General features: G+C 41.0%; 1 protein-coding gene across 1 annotated transcript in view; it reads right to left on the bottom strand.

Moving 5' to 3' along the window:
• Positions 1-1442: 1442 nt before the first annotated feature.
• The window catches only part of kcnh8 (potassium voltage-gated channel, subfamily H (eag-related), member 8), a 59879-nt gene continuing 38697 nt past the window's right edge, over positions 1443-22624 (bottom strand). Inside the window, exons 10-16 of the mRNA XM_020648060.3 lie at positions 21458-21707; positions 13543-13757; positions 12427-12465; positions 11036-11325; positions 10396-10511; positions 10037-10116; positions 1443-3607 (exon numbers count right to left, since the gene is read on the bottom strand). Of these exons, the coding sequence (XP_020503716.2) occupies positions 3017-3607; positions 10037-10116; positions 10396-10511; positions 11036-11325; positions 12427-12465; positions 13543-13757; positions 21458-21707 (1581 nt within the window). The 3' untranslated portion in view covers positions 1443-3016. The remainder of the gene's footprint in view (positions 3608-10036; positions 10117-10395; positions 10512-11035; positions 11326-12426; positions 12466-13542; positions 13758-21457; positions 21708-22624) is intronic.

The raw sequence follows: 22624 nt of genomic DNA, 5'->3' as shown, positions 1-22624 counted from the left end.
TTAAGACCCCAGGCTATAACAGCATTCCCACAGATGTGCTGGAGGCGCTGCTAAATACACAAATAATCTTCCTCAGTGCAAACACACACACTACCACCTGTAACTACTCAGTAAAACATGTGAGAAATTGTCAAAGTGGGGGCTATTTTGATATTTTCTTTAAAGTCACACATTACCCCCCTCTAAAAGTATTTACACACATGCATACATTCATGGACCCACATGAGCAAAACCTTGCTAGGTTAGAGCAGCTGGACCTCTGACAGATGTGTCAATGTAATACACATCACACGTACACACACACGCACACACACACACACACACACACACACACACACACACACACACACACACACACACACACACACACACACACAGTTTTCAATCCCCCGCCTACGTCACCTGTGAAACATGACGACTGCAGCGCTTTCACCTCAGATGAACCGGAGCAGCACGATACAAAAGAAAGACAAACAAGCATACAAAAGACAAATACACATTGCTGTCATCAACACAGTGTGGACACACAATAGTCGCGCATGACAAGAGAGCTTGCACTATAACCACTTTGTGTTTGTGTATAAAAGTGTAAGCCGTAAAGCTGCAGAATAAGATAATAAGAAGCTACATCTTAGGATATTTAATACCCTTAAAACCTGTCTGTGTTTTAATGCCATAATGCTAACATGAAGCTGTGTTGCTTTGCAATGCTGGCAGTTGTCCGGAAGATGATACTGTTAGACATTTCAGGTGTTAAAAGTCATAATTTTAGTAAAGTTACTCATTTATTCTCTCTTTCAAATCTCCCATTTGGCCTTTTTTTGGGCTTAGCTGTTTGGCGCTAATTAGCAAATGCTAGCATGCTAACATAATAGACAGAGATGATACACAGAATAAATGCCTAAATGCAGTATCTTAACTTAAGCAATTGTAAATTAGTTAGCGTCTTGATGTTAGCATTTAGCTCAAAGTGTTTACAACATGGCGCTTTGATGTGGTTTAGCATAAGCTATGGCTGGTTTTGCTATGCTTCACAAACAAAATATATGTAGGCCTAGGCCTACATTGTCAACAGGATATTGTATCAACCTACACACAAAAAATACATAGGTTACATCTGGAAAATTGTGTTTGTGACAAAACAATGCATATTTTAAAAAACAAAAACAAATGTCCATGTAACCGATCAGAAATATTTATTTCCTGAACTTCAGGCCTGGAGAAGAGTGTAATGATGCCATTTTATCTGCACCTAAAATTTGAGCTTACTAGATATTTGAAAGCCATTATCATCAATGTATTTTCTATGGTGGTCGTAAAGATTATAATGTATATTAAGAGAAGACAGAGTTCCTTGATGCCATAACCTCGACTAACGTCTGTCCAGCTTTAATGAAAATATATTTGAACACTGAGCATAAGCAAAGGCCAGGACATAACAGTCATATTTGTCTTTTATTAGCATAACATTGTTTTTGTATCTATTAAATATCAAAATGTTAAGGGAAATAAAGATGTTCCATTACAGTACATTCCATTTGCAGAGAAGCAGATTCAAACCCACATGAATTCAAAAGAGAAACCGTAGATCTGTGTGGACAATAGTTCGGACCATTTTCCTGGTTTAAGATTGCATTGGCCAGCAAACAGCACTGCCATAACCTCATATACAGTAGCATCATTTACTGCCATCCCACACTCTTGCATTATTTGAGGTAAAAAAATACATTTTTTTGTATTGATACATTCATAGAAATATAAAAGTGTCTTTATGTCCTTGTTGTGCTTTTTTCTTTAAGGGAATATTGCCTTCACTCGGACCAGCTGGGAAAATGGACCTCAGAGCTGAAAACCCCGGGTGACAAACGGGGAAAAGGCCGACATCATGGACCATAAACCAATTCAATATTGGCAGTTTTCCTCCAGGCCTCTTCACAAGGGGGGGCGACTTCCTTTAGTCAAAAATTACCCAACATCCAATAAATATGCATCAGTAAATGCCAGGTTCGGTTATTAAAAGATTGAACCATGTTTCCTTTAAATAGATAGATAAATGGCAAGCTGGATTTCCACTGGGTGACATGCAGCATGTTAATTTGTGTCTACAGGCACTACTCAAAAGGCTCAGAAAGGCATGCACAGAGCGAGAGAAAGAGGAAAGAGAGCGCCAGAGAGAGGTTTGAGGAGAAAAGAAAGGACAAAGAGGGAGAAAGAGTCCCCGTGCTCGGTGTGACAGACGACAGCAGGGGTTGTGCTGCCCGAGGCATAACATAACCCCCCCACCCTACTTCCCGATTCCATAACCAACTTTCTTCAGTTCCCTAGGGGGCTTGGGGTAAAGAGCACAATACATCCCATATCTCTCCTCTCACACCATTCTGTGCTCCCAGTCCGACCAGCCCCCACCAGTCACGCACTGGTCCATGCAATCCAGAGCATCGGGTGCAGGTTGAGTGAGCAAGAAAAGAAGGGATAAAAGGACAACAAATGGTGGAGATAGGGGGATTAGGGGACGAATGGTAACTGCCTACTGTATGTATCTCCCCTCCTTTTCTCCAAATCTCACCTCCAGCACTCTTGCTTTGTCTTGCTCCAACCAGCCTAGTTGACCTGAAACCATCACGCCAGGAGCAAAAAAAAGAGAGGTCAGAAAGAGCTCTCTCCTCCTCTGTATCGCTCTTGTCCTCCGTTATGTATAACCCCGCCCCCAGGTAAAGACCACAGTTGTGGGTAAAGGGCTGATCTGTGTCCAGAGAGATGACCTGAACCTCATCATCATGTCTAACATCTACGTTTTTATACGGTAAAGCTAACACACCTAATCCTTCTTTACTTGCTTCATGCAACATGATTTTTTAACACGTGCCTTTTAAACAAAAGAGTTGCATCCCTGCAATCTCTTTGAATGATACGGGGGACCAAAGTTATTCAATGTGCTCTAGTTCAACATACATATTCTAAAAATAACCTGGAAAAAGTCCTGCTGAATCCAGAAAAAGTTTCAGAGTGAAGGCTGCTACAAACCCTTCGGTGGGCTAGGGTATGTCCCCCCAAGTCCAGTTTGCGGAAAGCACTCAATGCTCAGATTAGGGTCCTCGTCTCCCCCGTCTTGTGAAGCTGGACTGTGCACCCTCGAACTGTGTAAGCCAGAAACCCTGTCTGTGAAGTGGGAGCTCTCTGGTGAGCTGAGGGGCGAGGAAAGCATGTGAGACTCCGTGATGATTGGCTGTAGTTGCAGCTCTGATAAGTTGGGAGTTATGGGTAAATTTGAGCTGGGGGAAGCAGTGTACCGCAGTTGGAGTTCCTGGGGTATATGTGTGAGGGGGTCCTGATGGTATATTCCTCCACAGCCCTGGGGGAAAGTGAGGGGTGAGGAGGGCAGCGACATTGGCGTGTCCATCCAGATGGAGGCAGTCTGAGAGGAGGAGGGTGAAGAGTGGGATTGAGGAGGGTTAGGGTGGGGCAGGTATGTGTGCTGTCCTGGAGAGTAGTGAGCGGGGCAGACTAGTGTAGGCTTGGGCACTGATGACATAAGGGTCTCCATGAGGTGGGCCATCCTGTTCATCACTCGTCCAAGGTCAGCTACTTCTCTCCCGAGGGTGCCCACCTGCAAACACAAACGAAAACCATCAGTTGTTTCAAAAAAAACGAAAAAAAAAACTCAAATATGAAAACATGTCCAAAAAAACAGTTATCCTACGGTGTTAAGTAACACAACCATCTAAAGATCTTCATGTCTGCATGAAGAACATGAGTTATTTGATATCTCGACTTGAGCTCTGAGTGAATTGTCTTGCATTTCTTATAAATCTTAATCCAAGATTTCAGCTAGAGGAACAATTAGACTAGTGTGAGGTCTCACTATGAAGGTTCACAGTCTATGTTTTGAATTGCCTTGTGTCTCATCCAAACCGTAGCCAAGAAAAAGACGAGAATAGTGCGCGATGCAGTTTGAGGCCGTACGAGTGTCTTACAGTTGTCTCCTTTTTAGAAAAATTAGACAAGAGGTCTCAATTTAATCTCAACAGTTTAAAAAAAAAACACCTTAGGCATATTTTATATACATCGTATCATACAAATCTTAGCTCCACTTTGCCATATTAAGACTCGGGGCAATGACTTCATGGGATGTGCAAGATACATGTTTTATTTACATTTAGTATGTTTTAATCAAAAGTTATTTTCACACACATTCATATCATTCAAAAAAATTCCCATAGAGTGGAAACTTTAAGTCAACTAGACCACTTAAACGAGAAGGGCAATGATTTGTTCTTGCTTTTTTTAACTGAATAATTGTTTGATTTACTTTTCAAGCATAAACATCATTATGGTTCCAGCTCTTTATGTGTGCGGAAATGTTGCTTTTTTTTTTTTTTTTTTCGTTTTTCATACTTGTAGATAGATCTTTCAATTTTTGAAAATGAATTAACTTTGTTTCCTTGATCTTCATGATCAACACTAAATAAAATTTGGAGTCTGTAGTGTAGAGGTTAGCAACTCTTCCCCTCAGCCAGCAGCCAAATGAGTAAGAGTGATCACTCAGAAAATCACCAGACATTGTATAAACAGAGGTGAGATCTCCATTAGATCTCATGAAATTTTCTTGAGACAAAAATTAGACATACATCTTTCAATTGCTGCTTGAATATATTTTCCTTATTCAGTCGTATTTTTCATTAAAGACTTGTCTTTTCATTGCTCCAAAGGGTCCTGAGCAACGAATCAGACATAAATAAGACAGAATAAGTTGAAAATTAGATTCTCATTTTTGTCTCATAGGGTTAGAATGAGCTTGATTTGAACCTATGGGTTTTAATTTGCAAGGTGTTCACAGGACACAGAGCGAGTATGTGATCAAGGGACATTTGATCTCATTGATGATGGCCACCATTTTTAATTCAAGCCATTTAAGCCGTGTCAAATCTGGTAATGCTATCCAAATATTAATTGCAGCCACTTCTTAACATTAAAAGCATTTAACTGGTAAAACATTGAATGGGTTATTTACCAGGGGAGTGACGTAATGAAAGGAGCAACCACAGTGTGCATTTAGCTACAGTAGCTTTCAGGTTTCAGGTAAGACTGCATGAAGTTCAAAAAACAACAACTTTACAATGTCCTGCTGGTGTGTCCAATATAACTCAGGTCATGTACAGCCTTAAATCAGATTGCAGTTTAAAATAAATTTAACTGCTTCTCCACAACAACAACACAACAACAACAACAACAACAACAACAAACACAACAAAAAATAAAAAAACAAACACTTTTTTTTTTTTGGCCGCATGAAACATTTAACAATAATTCTCCTTTTGGCATAGAGGCAGCTCAACAATTTTTACTGAAGTATTGAAGCTTAGCATTAAAAATAGAGAATTTTAACAACTTAGCAACAATTTAACAACACTCTACTGGATTATAGATTTAAGATGAACTTTCTAAGAAATACAAACTCTTTACCAGGATCAAAGAGACCCAAGATATACTGTACAAGTAACCGGGCCATGGTTAGCTACAGAAAAGAAATATGAATTTGATATTTTCAGGTCAGTCATTTTAGGTCAAATTTGTATTTCTTATTTTCGTCTCCTGCCTGCCGTTTTGCATGTAGCATCGTGCTGCTATAATTGGTCATTCCTATGATGAGGGCGGGGTGGTGATTAGCTGCTCTCTGCATGAGGCATTTCCACAGAGGGCACAGCCATGAAGCCCTGCCAACGTGCCATCTGCTTCTGCCAGTCAAAGCACTCGCCATGTTCATCAGGCCGATCATGCACATCAGTGCTACTGGAGTAACATCAGCCCCTCAGCAGGACACACACACTGCAGGTGGAAACTGCTGCAGACCTCATGTGAACACATGTAGAGGGGATCAGGCCGTGTGTGTGTGTGTTTGAGTATATTGTGATCTCTTCAAAACAAATATGGCTGGGTGTTCATGATTATTCTCTGGGTAATATGGATAAAGAATTGATGTTATGAATACAACATTTATGTGCGAATGTAAAATGTAAAATTTGGTAGAAATGATTTTTCTTAGAAACCACTCCGAATGTCAATTTATCTATTTTCATATATGAAATACTTACTTTTCCTTTAAACACTGCAGTTGTTTGACTTTGATCTATCACTCTGAGTCCCTTCTGACAATAGTTTTAACAGAGAAAAATATTTCCCCTCTCCCTCTTCTACAATTGTCACATCTCTGCCATCTCTCTCCCTCTCTGGAGTGGCTGATAAAAGCCCCGGTCTAAACTCTGGCTCTGATAAAAATAGAAAAAGCAGAGAGTGTCAGGACAGTCCAATCTGAAACGCTGTCAACATAATTCCAGTTCTCCTACCTCCGAGACAACCATCTGTGAGAACAATCAGACAAAACCAGCAGCCATGGACGGCTATAAACCATTGCAGGTACATGTTAAACCTAAACAACATTAATCATACGATGCTGATACTTAATAAACCAGTTAATGTCTCAGTCTGGATTAATGTGTTGAAGTTGTAAGTGCAGTGCATAAATACAGTCATCAAATATAATCAGCAGTTCATTAATTGCCAACTGCTCCTGCTTGGTTGATCTTTTACACATTTTACTTTAGTTTAGTTTTCAAGGATTTTTTACATTAATTATTTAATTTGTTGTGTTTTAAAACGCCTGAACAAATAAACCTCCCTTTCAATTTCAGTAAGTTTCAGTCAGTATTTTACTATAATAATTAACTGCACGCAACATGTACAACATTGTTTTATGTCTTGTCTTTGTATTTCTTTTTTACCCATCTTTTTATCAAAATCTTATTGGTGTGCATTCATCTCTCAATGATTTTACAATCTACTTTTTCGTCTATCACTTTTTCTGCAATTTAATTTGTCTGCAATGAGCTTATTAAACAAAGTCTGATTGATTGATTGAACATGTTTTAATGAGCACAAGCAAGTTAGAGTATGTGTCATAGATGCAGTTTTAACAGTCTATATAACAGGCTATGCTGAAATATATATCAATGAATTTAGAATGTGTAAGTGAAGCTCCTGTGAGGAACGTTCACTTTCTGTAAGTTTTGGCGCCCCCTGTTGAGTAAGTGGTTCCTCTCATGTCTTTGCTGATTTTGTCCTGTGCTGTGTAAGTAATCTTTTTGACAATGAACATCTCATTCTGCCTTTTTTTAACAGTCAGATGTATCAATTATCAAGAATCTTTGTTGTGCAAAAATGTAAAATAAGGCTGTTTCTGCAGTGTGCTCTAAACCACTTTGTCTAACACCAACCCTGCAGCAGCCATTGTAATGAGCGTTGTGTGTATTGAATGGTAATATCCTGCACATAGTGACCAGTTTACAGAGAAGTAACATCTGGCATTGCAGTTTCCCTCAGCTTTGAGTGTTTAAAGGCTTACTATGTGGCTATCAGAGCAGATTTTCCAGACCAAAACAAACTTTCTCTTCAGACACACCTCCCTCATCCCTCCCCTCCTGTCTCCACTTAATCCCTAATTTCCTGTTTCACTGTCAGCGCTCTGCAAGACAGAGACAGCAGACAAGTGCTGATAAACGTCTGAAAACAAGTTTCTATCGGGATCAATTTAACTTTTCATTCTTTTTAATCCAAAATCAATTCACACCAACAAATACATACTACTGCTGCTCTGTGTATGTATTTGTTAAACATAAAACATTAATGTCTCGTTACCTTCCCAAAGTGGCCCTACAATCTATTTATACCACTTTAACATGTATGCACTGTTAACTCGCTTTAACTTAAGAAGATCACTACTGCAGTGCATCAGAGACACTGTTTGTCAATAGGCAAGGCAGGCAACTACTTGGGGCCCCAAGCCAGTAGGGGGACCCCAAGGGCTGACTAACTTTAAACCCAAGCAGTGGCTCAAAATTTCGTCATTTCGCCATGACGTATCAAAAACGTATTAAAAGTTTTTGAACGAAAATGAAGAGGAATTATCCATCTGGGGAGTGAAAAAAGAAGAGAGAGAAAGAGAATAAGCGTCAGGAAACTGGTTGACATAATAGGGATACACGCTGGTTCCCCCATTGAATTTTTGCCAGACTCTAGAATCGCCACTGCTGTGCATACATGTGTATGTACCAAGCAGCAAACTCTGGTGTTGAAAAATGAAGCCAATGCAGAAGTGCAAAAATCCTGGAGTTTGTAGATCCTGGAGCCCTGTAGATACACACATACATACACAACATGTTTACATCCTGGTGCAAAAACGATATCTGTCTGATTAGTTATTGTCCTCATGGGCACACACCATGATGTTTTTTATACTGCATCAGTTTTGGTTTCATGAATGATACGAGTTGTGAAGAGTTAGGATTGTGTCTGAACTGATTGCCTGCTGCTGATGAGCATCCAGAGCCCCGTGCAGTAGCAGATGGGTGACGTCACTCAGGCTTCCTCCATTCCTATTTACAGTCTATAGTATGTTCACACTGTTTCTTTCAAGTGTATGTGTAGTGGTGATCTTTAAGTGTTTTATGGCAGCAGCTCAAGTAATTATAAGTGCAATTACTCAGAAATCTGTTTGTTCCAGCCCTCCTTCTTGTGATTTTGATGACAGGGCACAAAGGTCTCCCTTTCAGCATATTAATGACTTTCAGCTCCCATTTGAACGAGCCCTTCTGTGGACATGCTGAAGTATAAGGATTAAAGGGTAAAGTTCAGAGATGAGAGGTCAGGACCAGTTTGTTACTGTTCACACAATTTGTAGTTCATTAAAATTGTTGCCACATTTGCGTGAGTCAGGTCAAAATCAGCAAAATGAATGATTACGAATTGCTGTCCAGCACAGTATGCATTTATTTTCACGGTTAAATGAGTTATCATTGGTTTTTAGATGCTCTCCAGTGAATATAAATCCTCTAGCTATAATGCAACAACAACTACTTGACCTTATTTTCATCGCACTGTATGAGGAAATGTGCATGAGTTGATCACACCACTGAATCAGTGTACAAACTGAACACTGAGCAAATGGGTTCATACAAGCATGAATACACATTTTTTATTTGTTGATAATAAATCCTGTTTTTGAAAACAAATTGGAAAAAATCCAGCGTGCACTGCATAAAAAGAAAACAATGCTTTCATTCGTATTTTGTACTTGTGTTTGTGGAGAGAGCAGAAAGGCTGTAAACCAGCACCCTGCTTTCATCTCCTATGGTGATCTGAATGGCTGGATGCGAGTGAGGATTAACAACCTACAAGACCACGCTGGGATACTTCCTGTCAAACACGGGCAACCCACAGAGACATAGGATCAGGACAACAGAAGGGGCTTGTATAACTGTGAGGATGCTGTTCAATTGTCTTTCACACTCCATTTTTTTCCATCGCTCCCTATTTGTTTCTCTTTTTGTTTTCTGTAATTTTCCTTTCTCTCTTTTCAATTTCTCTCTCTTCAGGTCTCTTTTTCTTTTTAATCCAAGCGCTGATCCAGACTGAGGCTTAGCAGGAGGAAGCAAACACTTCTCCTCACCTGCCAAAAAGTCTAATGCCAATTTAGCCACCCGCCAATCAAAACCATAGGGTACGGCACGATGGTCTGTGTGTGTATTTGTGTGTGAAGGGATTGTTTCAAGATGAAAAATTGACCATTAAAGTCCATACAACATTAAAAATATAACACAATGTAATAATACTCACATATTCCAACTAGTATAAAGTGGCAAATGTGTTGTACTGCTCATTTAAAACCCAATGAATGCAGGATTTAGATGGTTTAGAAATGGCACCTAGCATTAGCATTACTTAGCATTGATAGTATTACTTCTTCTGGCACGGTAATTTTTATATCACAACTTTGATTTTGCTTCACCTGGTTTGAACCTGACATGCTGTTATAGCCATATGGCTAGTGCTTACCTGGGCCCACCTGCCTCTCCCCCTCACTCTCCCTCACTCTCTCTCTCGCTCTCTCTCTCTCTCTCTCTCTCTCTCTCTCTCTCTCACGCACACACACACAGTTTCTTTCACTTTTTGAACTTGTACACACAAACACACAGAGTCCTACCTGCTGGTCGAGGTTTCGCAGTTGTCCTCTCGTCTCCTCGGCTTTCGCCGCAAGCTCTGCTGTGCTGATCTGCAGCATATCTGTGACACAAATTTGAACGTTACAAAGATTGCTTCAACAGCAGATTAAGAAATAAAAATGTGCACCCAGCAGTTATTGCATGGGGGCAGCTGATGAATGTAGGCCTCTGACAGACAACGTTACATTAATCGTCCTCATTATATGAGCGAACTTCATGGATTTGGAAGTGAGCTTTTCTCACTTCCCAGCATGTCGGAAGTTTATGAGAATGTAAATAGTTTTGGATCACATTTGAGAGGCGAACTGCTGTGATTAAGGAGGATGAAGGATGAGAGGACCTGTGGTGAATGCTGAGGCACTGTTTGGTTCATTGCCGGGACAACCTCGTCCAGGAGAGAAGGAGAAGGCCGGGGAACTTTCCCTTCCTTGGCTGTCCTCTGTACCGTCCACTATCCTGCAGAGAGACAGAAGTGTGTGCAAGAAAGAAACGATTTGTTACTGATACTGTAATAACTGAAGGAAATGTATGAACAACATCAATATTAAAAATAATAAATATGTTAATTGGAAAACTGTCATATAGTTAATATATTTGTGTTTGTGTTTTTAAAGTTATAAAGTAAAAGTTAAGTTAAGTAAAGTAAAGTTGTATCAGAAACACTGGTAAAAAAAAGAGGGAAAGAGTTTTCCGAACTTTGTAAAAATACAAACAGTTTTCTTGTTTCATCTCATTTGTTTAATCTGTTCAACCCCACCCAAAGGCTCAAATTATAGAAGATAAGTAACTGGGCTGAGTGAAAGTACCAACAAAAGTTCATAAAAGTATTTTTCTTTCTTTAAACTAAACTTTTGAATTGTCAGAAGATCCCAGCTCTGGTTTGCACCGCATCGACTCATAAAAGATTGACAGAAACAGACGTAACACATAGAAACAGGGACACAGGCCAACACAGGCAAATCAATACCTCTCACACTTACCTCGGGCTGAGGTTGGACGGGTCTAATGTGGTGAGTGTAATTTCCTGGATCTTCCTCCGGGACCTCCTGGAGTTCTGGCTGGGTCGGCTCAGTGGAGACTTCCCACCTGAGTCCCTGAGGTGTCCCGCTTTGTTCCGCTCTGATGACAGAGGTACAGACATGCCCACGTCTTCCTCTTCCTCCTCCTCCTCCTCCTCCTCTTCCTCCTCCTCGTATTGCTCCTGTTTCTCCTGCCCCTCGATGATGGGCGGAAAACCCTGAACCACTCGTCCATTTCTTCCCACCCTGGGCTGGAAAGAAAAAAAACAACACAAACACATGATGACATGTTTGATATGAATATCTTTGGCCTTTGATTTGATATTAGACATTTTTGAGGTTTCATAACGAAAGAAAATGAGAGCTTATCATCAACATCTATTCATGTTGATTTGACTCATCTGAAGCATTAGCCTTGATGTCAATTTTGCTTAAATGCCTCAATTCTTCATATTTTGTCAGAGCAAATGTTGCCATCCTCATGTTTTCTGCTCCTTCTGAAGATGCTGAATACACTTATCTGTATTTGTTTGGTTAATACCATGACCCTGGGGTGATTTCAATATGCACTAATGACATCTATGTGCAAAAAGCAGACCACTCAGCTGGATTTATGATTGACGAGGTTGAGCAGAAAAATCCCCTGTAAACATTTAAGAGCAAAAAATGTGACCTGCAGATTAATGAAGGCTACACTGGTGAATTCTGACATCCCTTTGAACAAACAGAAAGACCTCAGCAGTGACGCTGATCAACCTTAAGAAGAGGACACAATAACAGAAGTTATATCCGAAAAGGTACCCTACTGATCAGCAGCCTGTGACCTCACTTCCAAGTGAGAGCGAGGTTAATGGCTACGACAAAGCCGGATTGATTTCTCTGTAAAATACCTGACAGCAGATTATATATATATATATATTTTTTTTTTGTTGCAGATTCTCAGCATTCAAAGAGCAGCCTGACAGCATGTGGAGAATTTCATCGCCGTCTTTTCTGGGCCTGCTGTGTTTTAATGATGCTGCTAGCTCATTCTGCGAGGGATTGATCTTTTCTCCTTTGCCGACCTTCTCGCCTAAAAAAAAAAGTTTTAAAAAAATCTCTCCCCATCATTAGAATAATTAAGGGTAAAAGAGTGATCGACTCCATTATCAGTGTTGGAGGTCGCCCTGCAGACTTCTTATATGTCAGGATAGAGAAATAGATCTGCTGTTGAACTTCATTTGAGTTTCATTATTTTCTAATGCGGCCTGATTAAAACGTTCTGGGCGGGCTGAAACAAAGAGGGGCACGTTCTTGCCTTTAGATTGTTAAATCATCAATCAGTGAGTTGCAGTGTGAGTGTGGTCCATTACCTGAATATCTACAGTTGTTGTAGTCAGTCTGGCCTTCACCTGGAAAAGAGAGGAAACACGGTAAATGAACTGCACGACAGAGCAATCAAGATGTGGCCTTTTCCACAACAATCAGCAGTTTCATTTTATTTAGTGTCCTCAAGGAAGTAAAAAAATGACTGCGTGGCACGAGGTGATCATATTCCTATGATTGAAAAGAATTCACTTTAACAGACTGATACGCACACGGGTAACAGTGCAGTAATATCCAAACAGTAATCTCTGGCAATCTTCTCCCGCTCACACTCGCATCCTCCATCCTGAGCCAGCTCCTTTTTCCCTGTCTTCATTTTAACTCCACTCAGTCTGGAGGTCTAGGCCCCTAAAAGCCCTGCAGCAAGAAGTGTGAGTGTGAATGTGTGTGTGTAAGTGCGCCAGTAGCGTTTGAGTGCAAGCAACAGAAACACCTGAGTGTAATTACAGCAGCAGAGCTCATCAGAGTGGCCCGGCTATTTTCTCAGGCACGTACACGTACACATACACACTAACACACACTCTCTCTCTCTTTACTTGTCTAATACGATACATAATCCTCTCTCCCCTCCAGTCACCCTAAAAAATCTCCTTCTTACCCTTCCAACACCAACTTTTTTTGTTCCTCTTTTCCATTATTATTATTTTATTAAAAATATCCAAAACTATGGAGAGTAATGCAGTTTATTAAAACAAAGCAAAAGAGCTGATAAAAAAGGTACTTCTAAAAACTGAGTCAAAATGTGAGTTAAAAAAAACAACTAGATTTTAATTTGTTTTTTATCTCTTTGAGGCACTCTGGTCCAAATCCACCCCTCATTAGGTTTCCTACCCCTTACTTTCTATTAGTGTGAGCGTAAGAGGGCCTCATTAATATAAACTACAATAACCAGTGTTCTCTTGCAGCACAAAACTAAAAAACTTTTCGACACACTGGGACACTAAATCAAAGTCAAATTCATTAAAGCCGGTCTGCTCATTTATAAGACGTTATGTATTTTTTTGGTGAAGCCTGCAAAAAAGAAAAACAAAGCAATGGACTAAGTCTGACTTTTATAACACCCAGCAGCGATGGCAGCACCTTAAGGACTCAGATGGACTCACATGTGTCTCGTGTCCCTCCCTCAGGTTGTACGTGAGGTCTTGCTGGATGTCCTGCACAAAGTGATGCGAGTACTCAGGGTAAAGGTCCAACACCTCATAGAGTCCCTTCAGGTTCACACACTGCAGGTCACAGTAGGTCAGTGCTTTCACATCTGCGTTGGTCTTAATCACTCGGTCATCTAAGGACAGGTTCGCCCCGATCAGGTCTCCTTTACCTGCACAGAGAGAGAGAGAGAGAGAGAGAGAGAGAGAGAGAGAGAGAGAGAGAAGATGATGGAGGTCAGATTAAAGGTCACAGCATGATGTGTTTTTCTCTGGTGAAAGGGGTGAAAGGGTGCAGAGTCTGTTTCAGATGTTCCATTTATCAAAGAGTTTCCGAGGGAGTACTCAGGTTACAGTGTGTGGAAAAAGGTTTTGGAGCATTCGTATTTCTGATGCATTAGAACGACTACCTGAACGGTTAGGTTTTTTGCCCAAGCCTTCATGTCAGCAAACACATTGTTCAGACATGTTGACTGTAACTCTACCATCGTGTGCTGTTTGGTACCTGACCCCGGCCTGGGATCTCTAAGTGGAATTAAAACATAAGAACTCCTGTCTACAACTGTTGGCCACAACTATAGGCTATAGGGATTATATATTTCATATTATACATAATTATATTAATAATTAAAAAATAATACATCTTTAAAATGTAATCAAAAAGAAATGTAACTGATTTAAAAAAAGAAAAACCTTATTCATTCAAGTTAAAGAACAATAAAAAAACCACAGTTTTTGCTGAAGCTCTCTGTGTGTCTGGGAACAGCTCGGTGAAACAAAATGTAATTTAGTAACAACGTTTTTTTTATTTTGGGCCATCAAGAACTACACACTTTTTCAGTTTTGACTTCTTGTTTCTGCTTTTGCTTGTATAGAAAACTACCATGAAACTACACCATGCAGAGGAAATAAACATCAAATATATGAGCGTACAGGATGTGATGGTAGAGGAAAGCTTTTACAGTGTTCAAGCTATCTTGAATATTAAGACTAGACAAACACATGAACCAAGTATTACAGCCAAAGGAAAAGAAATTGAGAAATCTCCCTTAATATAGCATCAACAAAAGGAGGATATTTATTCCTTCAGTTGACTTCTTGAACCATAAAAGAGATTGGACATCCACAAACATTGTGGTAACAATTCTCTTTAAGTGGTAGAATGATATAATGAATTAAAAAGTTTAAAAAGACACCTACATGTTACTGGGGAGGAAGACCAAAAGTAGCCCTGAACGTTTTTTTCAAGTAATTTCAAATACTATAGTGGACACTTTTGTCACTTAAAACTGATGTATAAAGCATTCATGACATATTAAGCTTGAAAATGTTTTACGATTTCAATTTTGTTGACCTCTGACCACTTTGGCAGCAACGTTAAAATTGTTAACCGAGAAGCAACCTCTAGTGTTGAAAAATGTAGCCAATGTACAAGTGCAAAGAAATGCAGTTCCTTAGGTGTCCACCTGAGGCTGGGGCCAAAAACAAAGAAGTCCCCATTCCAGCCCATGATCAGATTTTCAATTTTATTGAAAAATGTACCATGATCACAGTCCTGTGCTGAAAATGGTTTTGGTCCCTATAGCTAATTTCTTCATTAGCTATAGTTGTTTGCCAGGAGGCTAGCCTTCACTTTATGAGTCACTGTAAAATGTCTGCTTATTTTTGTGCTTTTTCATCGTTTGGAATATGCTAAGTTGACCAGTTTGAAAAGCCAGATGGGCTTGTCTCAGGCACCAAGATATTCATACACCCATCTCCACTCCACCTCTTCACCTTCTCCTCTGCTAGCCACAAGTTGGCCGGAATCAGCTTCTCCAATATGGCGACTGACATCATCAGGCTTCATAACGCCTCTTCAAAACACAATGGGTGATGTCACTGATACCACGTCCATGTTTTATACAGTCTGTGTCCTTAACTCGAGTCTGTTTCTGTTCATCTGACATCAATCAGCTACAACTGAGGCAAACATGAGGAAATAAAACCGGTAACAAAGCTGTTATGCCCACATTAATTATAGTCACTGGCTTTTGAAGGCCGGCGGCATTTTTTTCATCACCACCTTGCTGCTCCTGTGACCAACAGAGTAGAACGAACAACTAAAAATAAACAGAGCTGACGACAAGCTTTCTGCTCTGTTTCTACATTAACGTTAGCGCCTGTAGCTCATTAGCTGCCATCACTCTGTCAATAACTCAAAAAGTTAAAATGCACAAGTTGTAATATGAACACACAGACTCCTTATACTGCTTTTTGGCAAACTATGATGCGTCAGTATCATGAGGTAATGTAAGGTAGCTAATTTCTATCACTTACTTTCAATACAAAATAGCCACAGAACTAAAGAGACCACAGATGAACATGAATATTACAACTAATCTATAACTACACAACAGCGTATTTCTCACTTCTGTCTGTAAATGTGACAGTTTGAAGTGTAGCTGACAGCTGTTTCCTGTTCATACATACAGTGTAACGCTAAGTACCCTGTTAGTGTTAATGCCCCTTAAGCAGTAATAAATGATTCATTATGGTCATTGTGAACTGTGAGCGCTGCTCAATTACAGCCATGCTGATGGAGTGCTAGTCGTGACTGCCCCCCCCCCACCTTTTTTTTCTCTCTCTCTCTTACTGTCTGAGTTCACTCCTTCACACCACAGTCACTGCTTCTCTCTCTCTCTCTTTCCGTCACTCTCTGATTTTTCACCACTCCTCCTATATCAAAACCATTGGCATAGGAGGAGTCATTCTCTTCATTTCCTTCTCTTGTCGTCCCTCGATCTTTCTCTTCCCCTCTCACTCAGATTTCCTCATCTTTTTGCTTTCCATCCTCTTGGTTTTCTGCTTTTCTCTCCTTTCCTTCTTTCTGTCATCTTCGTCTCTTCCCTCCTCCATTCATTATATTCTTTTGTCCTTCTTTTACACTTTTCTCACCAGTTGCGGTTCTAGACCAATTTTACTGAGGGTTGTGTTGTCAGAGGGGAACATTAAACCCAGGTGAAAAATAGACAAAGATGATCGCTTTAAAAAATATATTATGACAAATAATAGCGCACATCATTAAATACCACAACATAAAACAACATGACTTATTTTTGTTTCAGTAACAGTATTTAATACTAGATTGTGATTCTGGTTGTTGAGTCAAATACTGTGTATATGTTATTAGGGGGGCTCTTCCTTTTGGAGAGGTGGCACTGGCAACTGTCTTCACCATTTAAAAAAACAATTCCTTCATCCTCTTTTTTTTTTCTATTTTCTAACATCAGGTCAGATTTATTCCCTTTTGCTTTTTGATTTGTTTGCCCTTGCTCCTGAATTTTCCTGCCTCAATCCTGTTCTTCTCTTATTCTTACCCACACTGCTCACTCTTTCCCTCTACGTTAAACTCTTTTGTTTACTACTTCCTCTATCCCTATCCTCTTTCTGTTACTCTGCCTTGGCAAATATATAAACAGCCTAATTTTCAGTTTTCGTAATCAAAAAAGCCATGCCAGCTTAATCAGAAAAAGGGAGAACGAGCCTTCCATTCATCCGCTGATGTTTGTTTCATTTGTTTATTCCACAACACACGTTCTCCCTCCATCAGCTCCAGTTCCTCCTCCTCCTCCTCTCACTGTCAGTGCTTCATATCTTTCAACACGGCCTCTCGTGCTCTCACCCACTGACTGTATGATGAGGTACTGAGCTGTGGCTACTTTCTTGTAGTGTGATGAGGTGAGGTAGAGAGAGAGAGAGAGAGAGAGAGAGACAGCAATATACTGTATACAGAGAGGGTTTTTTTTCTCATTCAGTCAGACACTCAATGTCAACCTGACCTTCTGCACAGTCAGCAGGTAAGCACAGAGACAATGCTCTCCACTTGTCAAGCCTACACACACACACACATACACGCACAAACACACACACATAAACACACATGTGCATGCACCCACCCACATGCACACACCCTGCTCAGTATACCAGTAAACAATGCCACCTACACACAAACACGCACACACACACACACACACACACACGCCAAAACAAACACAAACTTTTTTTTTCACCAGGAGTGCTTAATGCAGATGATGAGGCTAACACAACAGATAGAGACTTTACACTACACACACACCCACACACACACACACACAGACACAGACAAAGTGAGATTGAGATAATAGTTTTAAGTACCTCATCAACAGGGACAGTGACGGATGAGTTTCAGATTCATATCTTTAACTCACTCTCTTGTACTGACTCACCTTCTAAACACACACACACACACACACACACACACACACACACACACACACACACACACACACACAACCGAACACGTGTTCCTGATAGGTTTATGACTCTGTGCCTTGTGTTAGAAAAAAGTGAAAGCCACGGAGGTCACTCATGATAAGAGGTTGTGTTACACAGCAGATGTGCTTGGCTGGTAGCACAGCAGCATTCGGGGTTTGTCGTGCATCTTGTTTAAGAGATATTCTCTAAAATGACATGTATAATATCCTTGGTGCTTTTCAAAAACACCCCCACACTTTCACACATTTTTTAAAGCAGAAGTTTAGAGTGGGAAATTCTCTTAAAAGCAGCAGAAAATCATGTGCAGGTGTGTTGAGGAAAGGTTTGGAGAGTTAAACAATCTGCGAAAATGAGAAGCATTAAATGAAGTTGCTTTCCAACAACAGTGCCCCAGTGCTTTTAGTCCCAGGGGCTACTTCTAAAGGGATCCAAATGTTTCTCTAGTCCATTAATGTCTGTGTTCCCAACTGAACTATGAGATGTGCTAACATGCAAAACGATCGTCTGAATGCTGCGAGTAATCGACCAATCAGAGATGTTCAGCCATGCAAGTCCCCCCCCCCCCCCTCCTAAAGCTAAATTATTAATAATAATTGTTCCATGTACAGCACAGTCTCTGTTCTGGGAAGCCGGCTGGAGTTTCTTCACAGAAGCGAAGCAGGCAGGGTCACGAAGAACACCAACATTGCCACTTAAAAAGTCCTACCTGTAAAATAACATTTCAGTGTAAGTGTACGTGTACATACTATTTGAGGAACTTTTTAGTGATTGGACCTTGACGTAAACAGCCCTTTCTTTTTGGACAACGTTGTGAACCACACAATGGCCTTGTATTCTCACACATGCTGTGTACATAAGGCAGAGAGCGCTACGGCCAGTGCTCACTGAAATCAAAATATCTGAACTATTTCTTAAACTATTCCTTTAAGTTCTTCATGCTTCTTCACAAGCTACAGAAATATTCCTACACTCAGAGGTGCTGCTTGTCAACAGGCAAGGCAGGCAACTGCTTGGGGCCCCAGGCCAGTAAGGGGCCCCTGAAGGCCCTGACACACAAAGGAGATCCTCGGCCGTCGGTCCTAGTTGGACCGTCGGTGAGTGGTCGTCGCCCTAGTTGGTGTGTCCGGCTCTGTCGCTACTCGTAGGCGAGTCGACATGTTGAATCGGCGTCGGCGGTGGGTGAGAGGGATCTCTCTGATTGGCTGTTCGGAGGTTTCATTTATCTCCAGCTCTCGACACGGGTTCAGGAAAGCCCCTTGAAATTGCCGCTGTAGTACCCATGCTTTCACCCATTAGTGCGGTTTCTCCTTATTTGTCGCCTCCGCCTCTTCTTTTCTTTTTTCACTAAAAGACCAAGGGCTGACAACGCCAGTGCCATTTTCAACTTTTCATCAGACATTATTCTTGATTAGTAGGCTACCTATAGTAGTACAGCGGTGTGAATATGGTCTTCTCGTATGATAACAATGGACTTCCGTCGCCTGCTGGCATGGAGAGTTATTTCCTCTAACGTATGCACAGAACGTGAGTGGTGGTTGGCCGTCGGCTGTAGTCTTTGTGATGTGTTCTAGTGCAACTTTTTGTCCTTTTTTCGTCTGCCTGGAGTGGCAGGGCCCTAAGGGGTCCTCATCTGACAGCACTCACTCTCGTTGCCCTGCTAAGCGTTGCAGCATAATTGCTGTGGAAACCAAAGTTTGTCAATAAAAGTCAACAAATGTACCAGGAAGTACGGGGAAGCGGAGTAAGCGCTGGGACAAGGGCAGACATAATGGTGATAAATACAGGTTGTAGGGCCCCCCAAATATGTCTTGCCTGGGGCCCCAACAGACTCTAGAATCGCCCCTGCCTACACTCCCTTGTGGTCTGTGTCTCCACCAGATCAACAATTCAGCTCTACAAGGCTAACTCAAAGTACCCATTGCTATACACACACTTAGCAGCCCCTAAAGTCCCTGGTCCCCAAGGTCCCCGAGTTCACAGTTGGTCTTTGATGAGGATGATAAGAATGGCAGCTAGGAATGGGGTATAATGATTCAAATATATAATTTAACATTTTGTGAAAAGAAGACTGAAGGTTAAAGGTTTTTAGGGGAGTAATGTCACCTTTTGGTAACTTTTAGGCTAGCTGTTCCTTCTGCTTTGTACGAACAGTTGTTCTTTCATGTTTATCACGCGAGCAGGAGAGTGGTTTTATTTCTATCGCTTCTATCTGTTCTAACTGTTTCAAGGTAAATACAGGGACATTTTTTGGGCTGCTTATGGACTGTGGGGATATCATGCGATTAAAAGTATAACTTTAAATAAACATTTGGATCTCTTAGCTGAAGTTTCCATGGTGACACCAGTCGAATGAGCACCGTGTACACAGTCCACCTGCTAAGGGTGTCTGCTGGACCAGTTTTTTCATCTGGGTCAGATTGCTGTCCTTAGATCATAGAGCACTCTCGTCTTTTATGCATCTTTTCAAAGTGTTTTCCTCTCATTAGAACTTCTTCTTTAAAAGTTATTACTTTAATTATAATTAAAAAAAAAAAGCTGAACTGCAGCTTGAGAGAATGTTTTGGACCTCGTTAATTAATGATTTCTATTTTAGCATCACTACTCTTTTTTTCATGTATTGCTTAATTTTCAAACCACTGAAATACACCTTTTTTTTCCTGTAACATTTTTTTGGGGCTTTTCATGCCTTTATTGAAGAGATAGGACAGTTGATAGAGTTCAGGGAAAGAGAGAGTGGGGAATGACATACGGGAAGACTACAGCCTCTGTACATGGGGCGCGTCGCCCAAACCACTCGGCCACCAGCGCTCCTTAAATACATCTACAAGGTTATATTAACCCTTTAGTTGAGTAAAAGGCTGCCGGCTGATATTATATAAATATCTGTTAGCAAATCCAAAATTCATTGAAAACTTCTTTAGTAAATATAAATATATCACTAAAGGTGCCATATAGATACATTTAGATAAAGACTGATTTCACCTGACCTGTGCAGACTATGGAACTAAACATAATAAACTCACTCTGTTGAATGAGGCTGATGAAATGGGCTGGACTGGTCTCATTTACATGCTATAGAATAAACATGGACATATTCTCCTGCATGTCACTGGACTTAAGTGATTCTAATTGTATAAAGTTGGACCATCCAGGGTACTTCTGAATGATTAAGTGTTCTATGGTATAATCCAGTTACTACAGTGGATCCATGAAATTAATAATCTGCTGTAATCCCCTTTTTTCACATCCATAGACAGCTACCGCAAAGACCTTTTGTTGCTCTCATCCCCCAAAATACAGCTGAAAATGGCATCTATTGTAGAAATATTGGCATGTAATTTGAGTTGGTTTCATGGGAGTTCATTAACACTAGACTCAGAGAATGAGCCGTAGCCTTTAGGACACTGTAATGCTCCTTTTACCAAACAATGGGCTCATTTACAGGCTCATCTTTGTCACAATGAGCCATACAGCTGATGGGAGTTCTTTGTAAAACTATAATGACGACCCAGAGGGATTCTACATCTTCCACACACCACCCCTCTTACTTCTTCTATCCCCAATTCTTAAATCGTACCAAGGATGGCCAGCACCATGCCGTCTTTCAGCACCTCCATGGACCCCGAGCAGACGAAGAAGATGGCCTGCAGCGCGTCGCCCTGTCGCAGGAGGTACTCCCCGGGAGCGCAGAACGTGGTCTTGATGTGCAGCGACAGGGAGCGCAGGCAGCCGCGGCTGGCGGAGGCGAACAGCGACAGCTCCAGGATCTCCTTGTTAAGGTGCATGGTGATGTCAGATCGCAGCTCGTCTGGGAAATCCTTCAGCAGCTGCGAAGATGACGGGAGGAAGAAAGAGAGAGAGATAGAGAGAGAGAGAGAGAGAGAGAGAGAGAAAGATTGGGAAAGTAAGCAGAAGTGAGACACGGCAGCTGTGGAAACACAGCCATGTGTAACTCAGTGATTACATTTGCAGCCTTGGTTACCTTTGATTTGATTCTTTAGCTAGTGTACTACAGGAAACATCAGTGTCAAATGCAGTTTAGTTTATGTACATGGCCTAAATTCAATAGTTTTCTTCAGAGGGGTTTACAATCGGCAAAGAACACAACACATCCTCTACCTTAAGCCCCTTGATTTAGATAAGAAAACCTCCTCCGTGGACCCTCTACAAATCTCCTGCATACAGTCATTGTATGTGCCCAGATGAATACACAGTTAATCTAACATCAGATTGTTTTGAATTAAAGGTGACACTTGATTTAAACTCCATAAGCGTCCGTCAGAAAGAAAACATTTTTATGTTGAAACATACTGGTAATTCTTAGTATTTAAACTATGATGACTGTTAAAGAAGGGAACACATATCGTCTATCTTTCTGTCTCCCTGTCGGTACAGATATCTGAAGCTCAGCGTCACTCTTTGTCGATCAATGAGTCGTCAGAACCGTGCTGACTTTAATCAACAGGCCCATCTATAATTCATCTGTCTGGGATTCATCATCATCACTCCGTCTCAGCGCTGCTCTAGGCCCTGACAGCTGTCTCACAGGCATTCACAGCCCGGAGGGACGAGTTGCTATTAGACTACTGACTGGTTTCCTCTGTTTCCTGAGGCCTGTCAACCAAAGGTGTTTCTCCGCCTCCTCGCCTCCTCGCCTCCTTTTCTGTTTGTGTTTTTTTCCCGAGCTGTCCTGCAAACCCCGGCTCTTTCTACTGGCTTTGAATACACGCCAATTTCTGACATT

The sequence above is a fragment of the Labrus bergylta genome, chromosome 19 (genome assembly GCF_963930695.1).
Source record: "Labrus bergylta chromosome 19, fLabBer1.1, whole genome shotgun sequence".
Classification (NCBI taxonomy): domain Eukaryota; kingdom Metazoa; phylum Chordata; class Actinopteri; order Labriformes; family Labridae; genus Labrus; species Labrus bergylta.
This window is presented reverse-complemented; position numbering and strand designations above follow the sequence as displayed.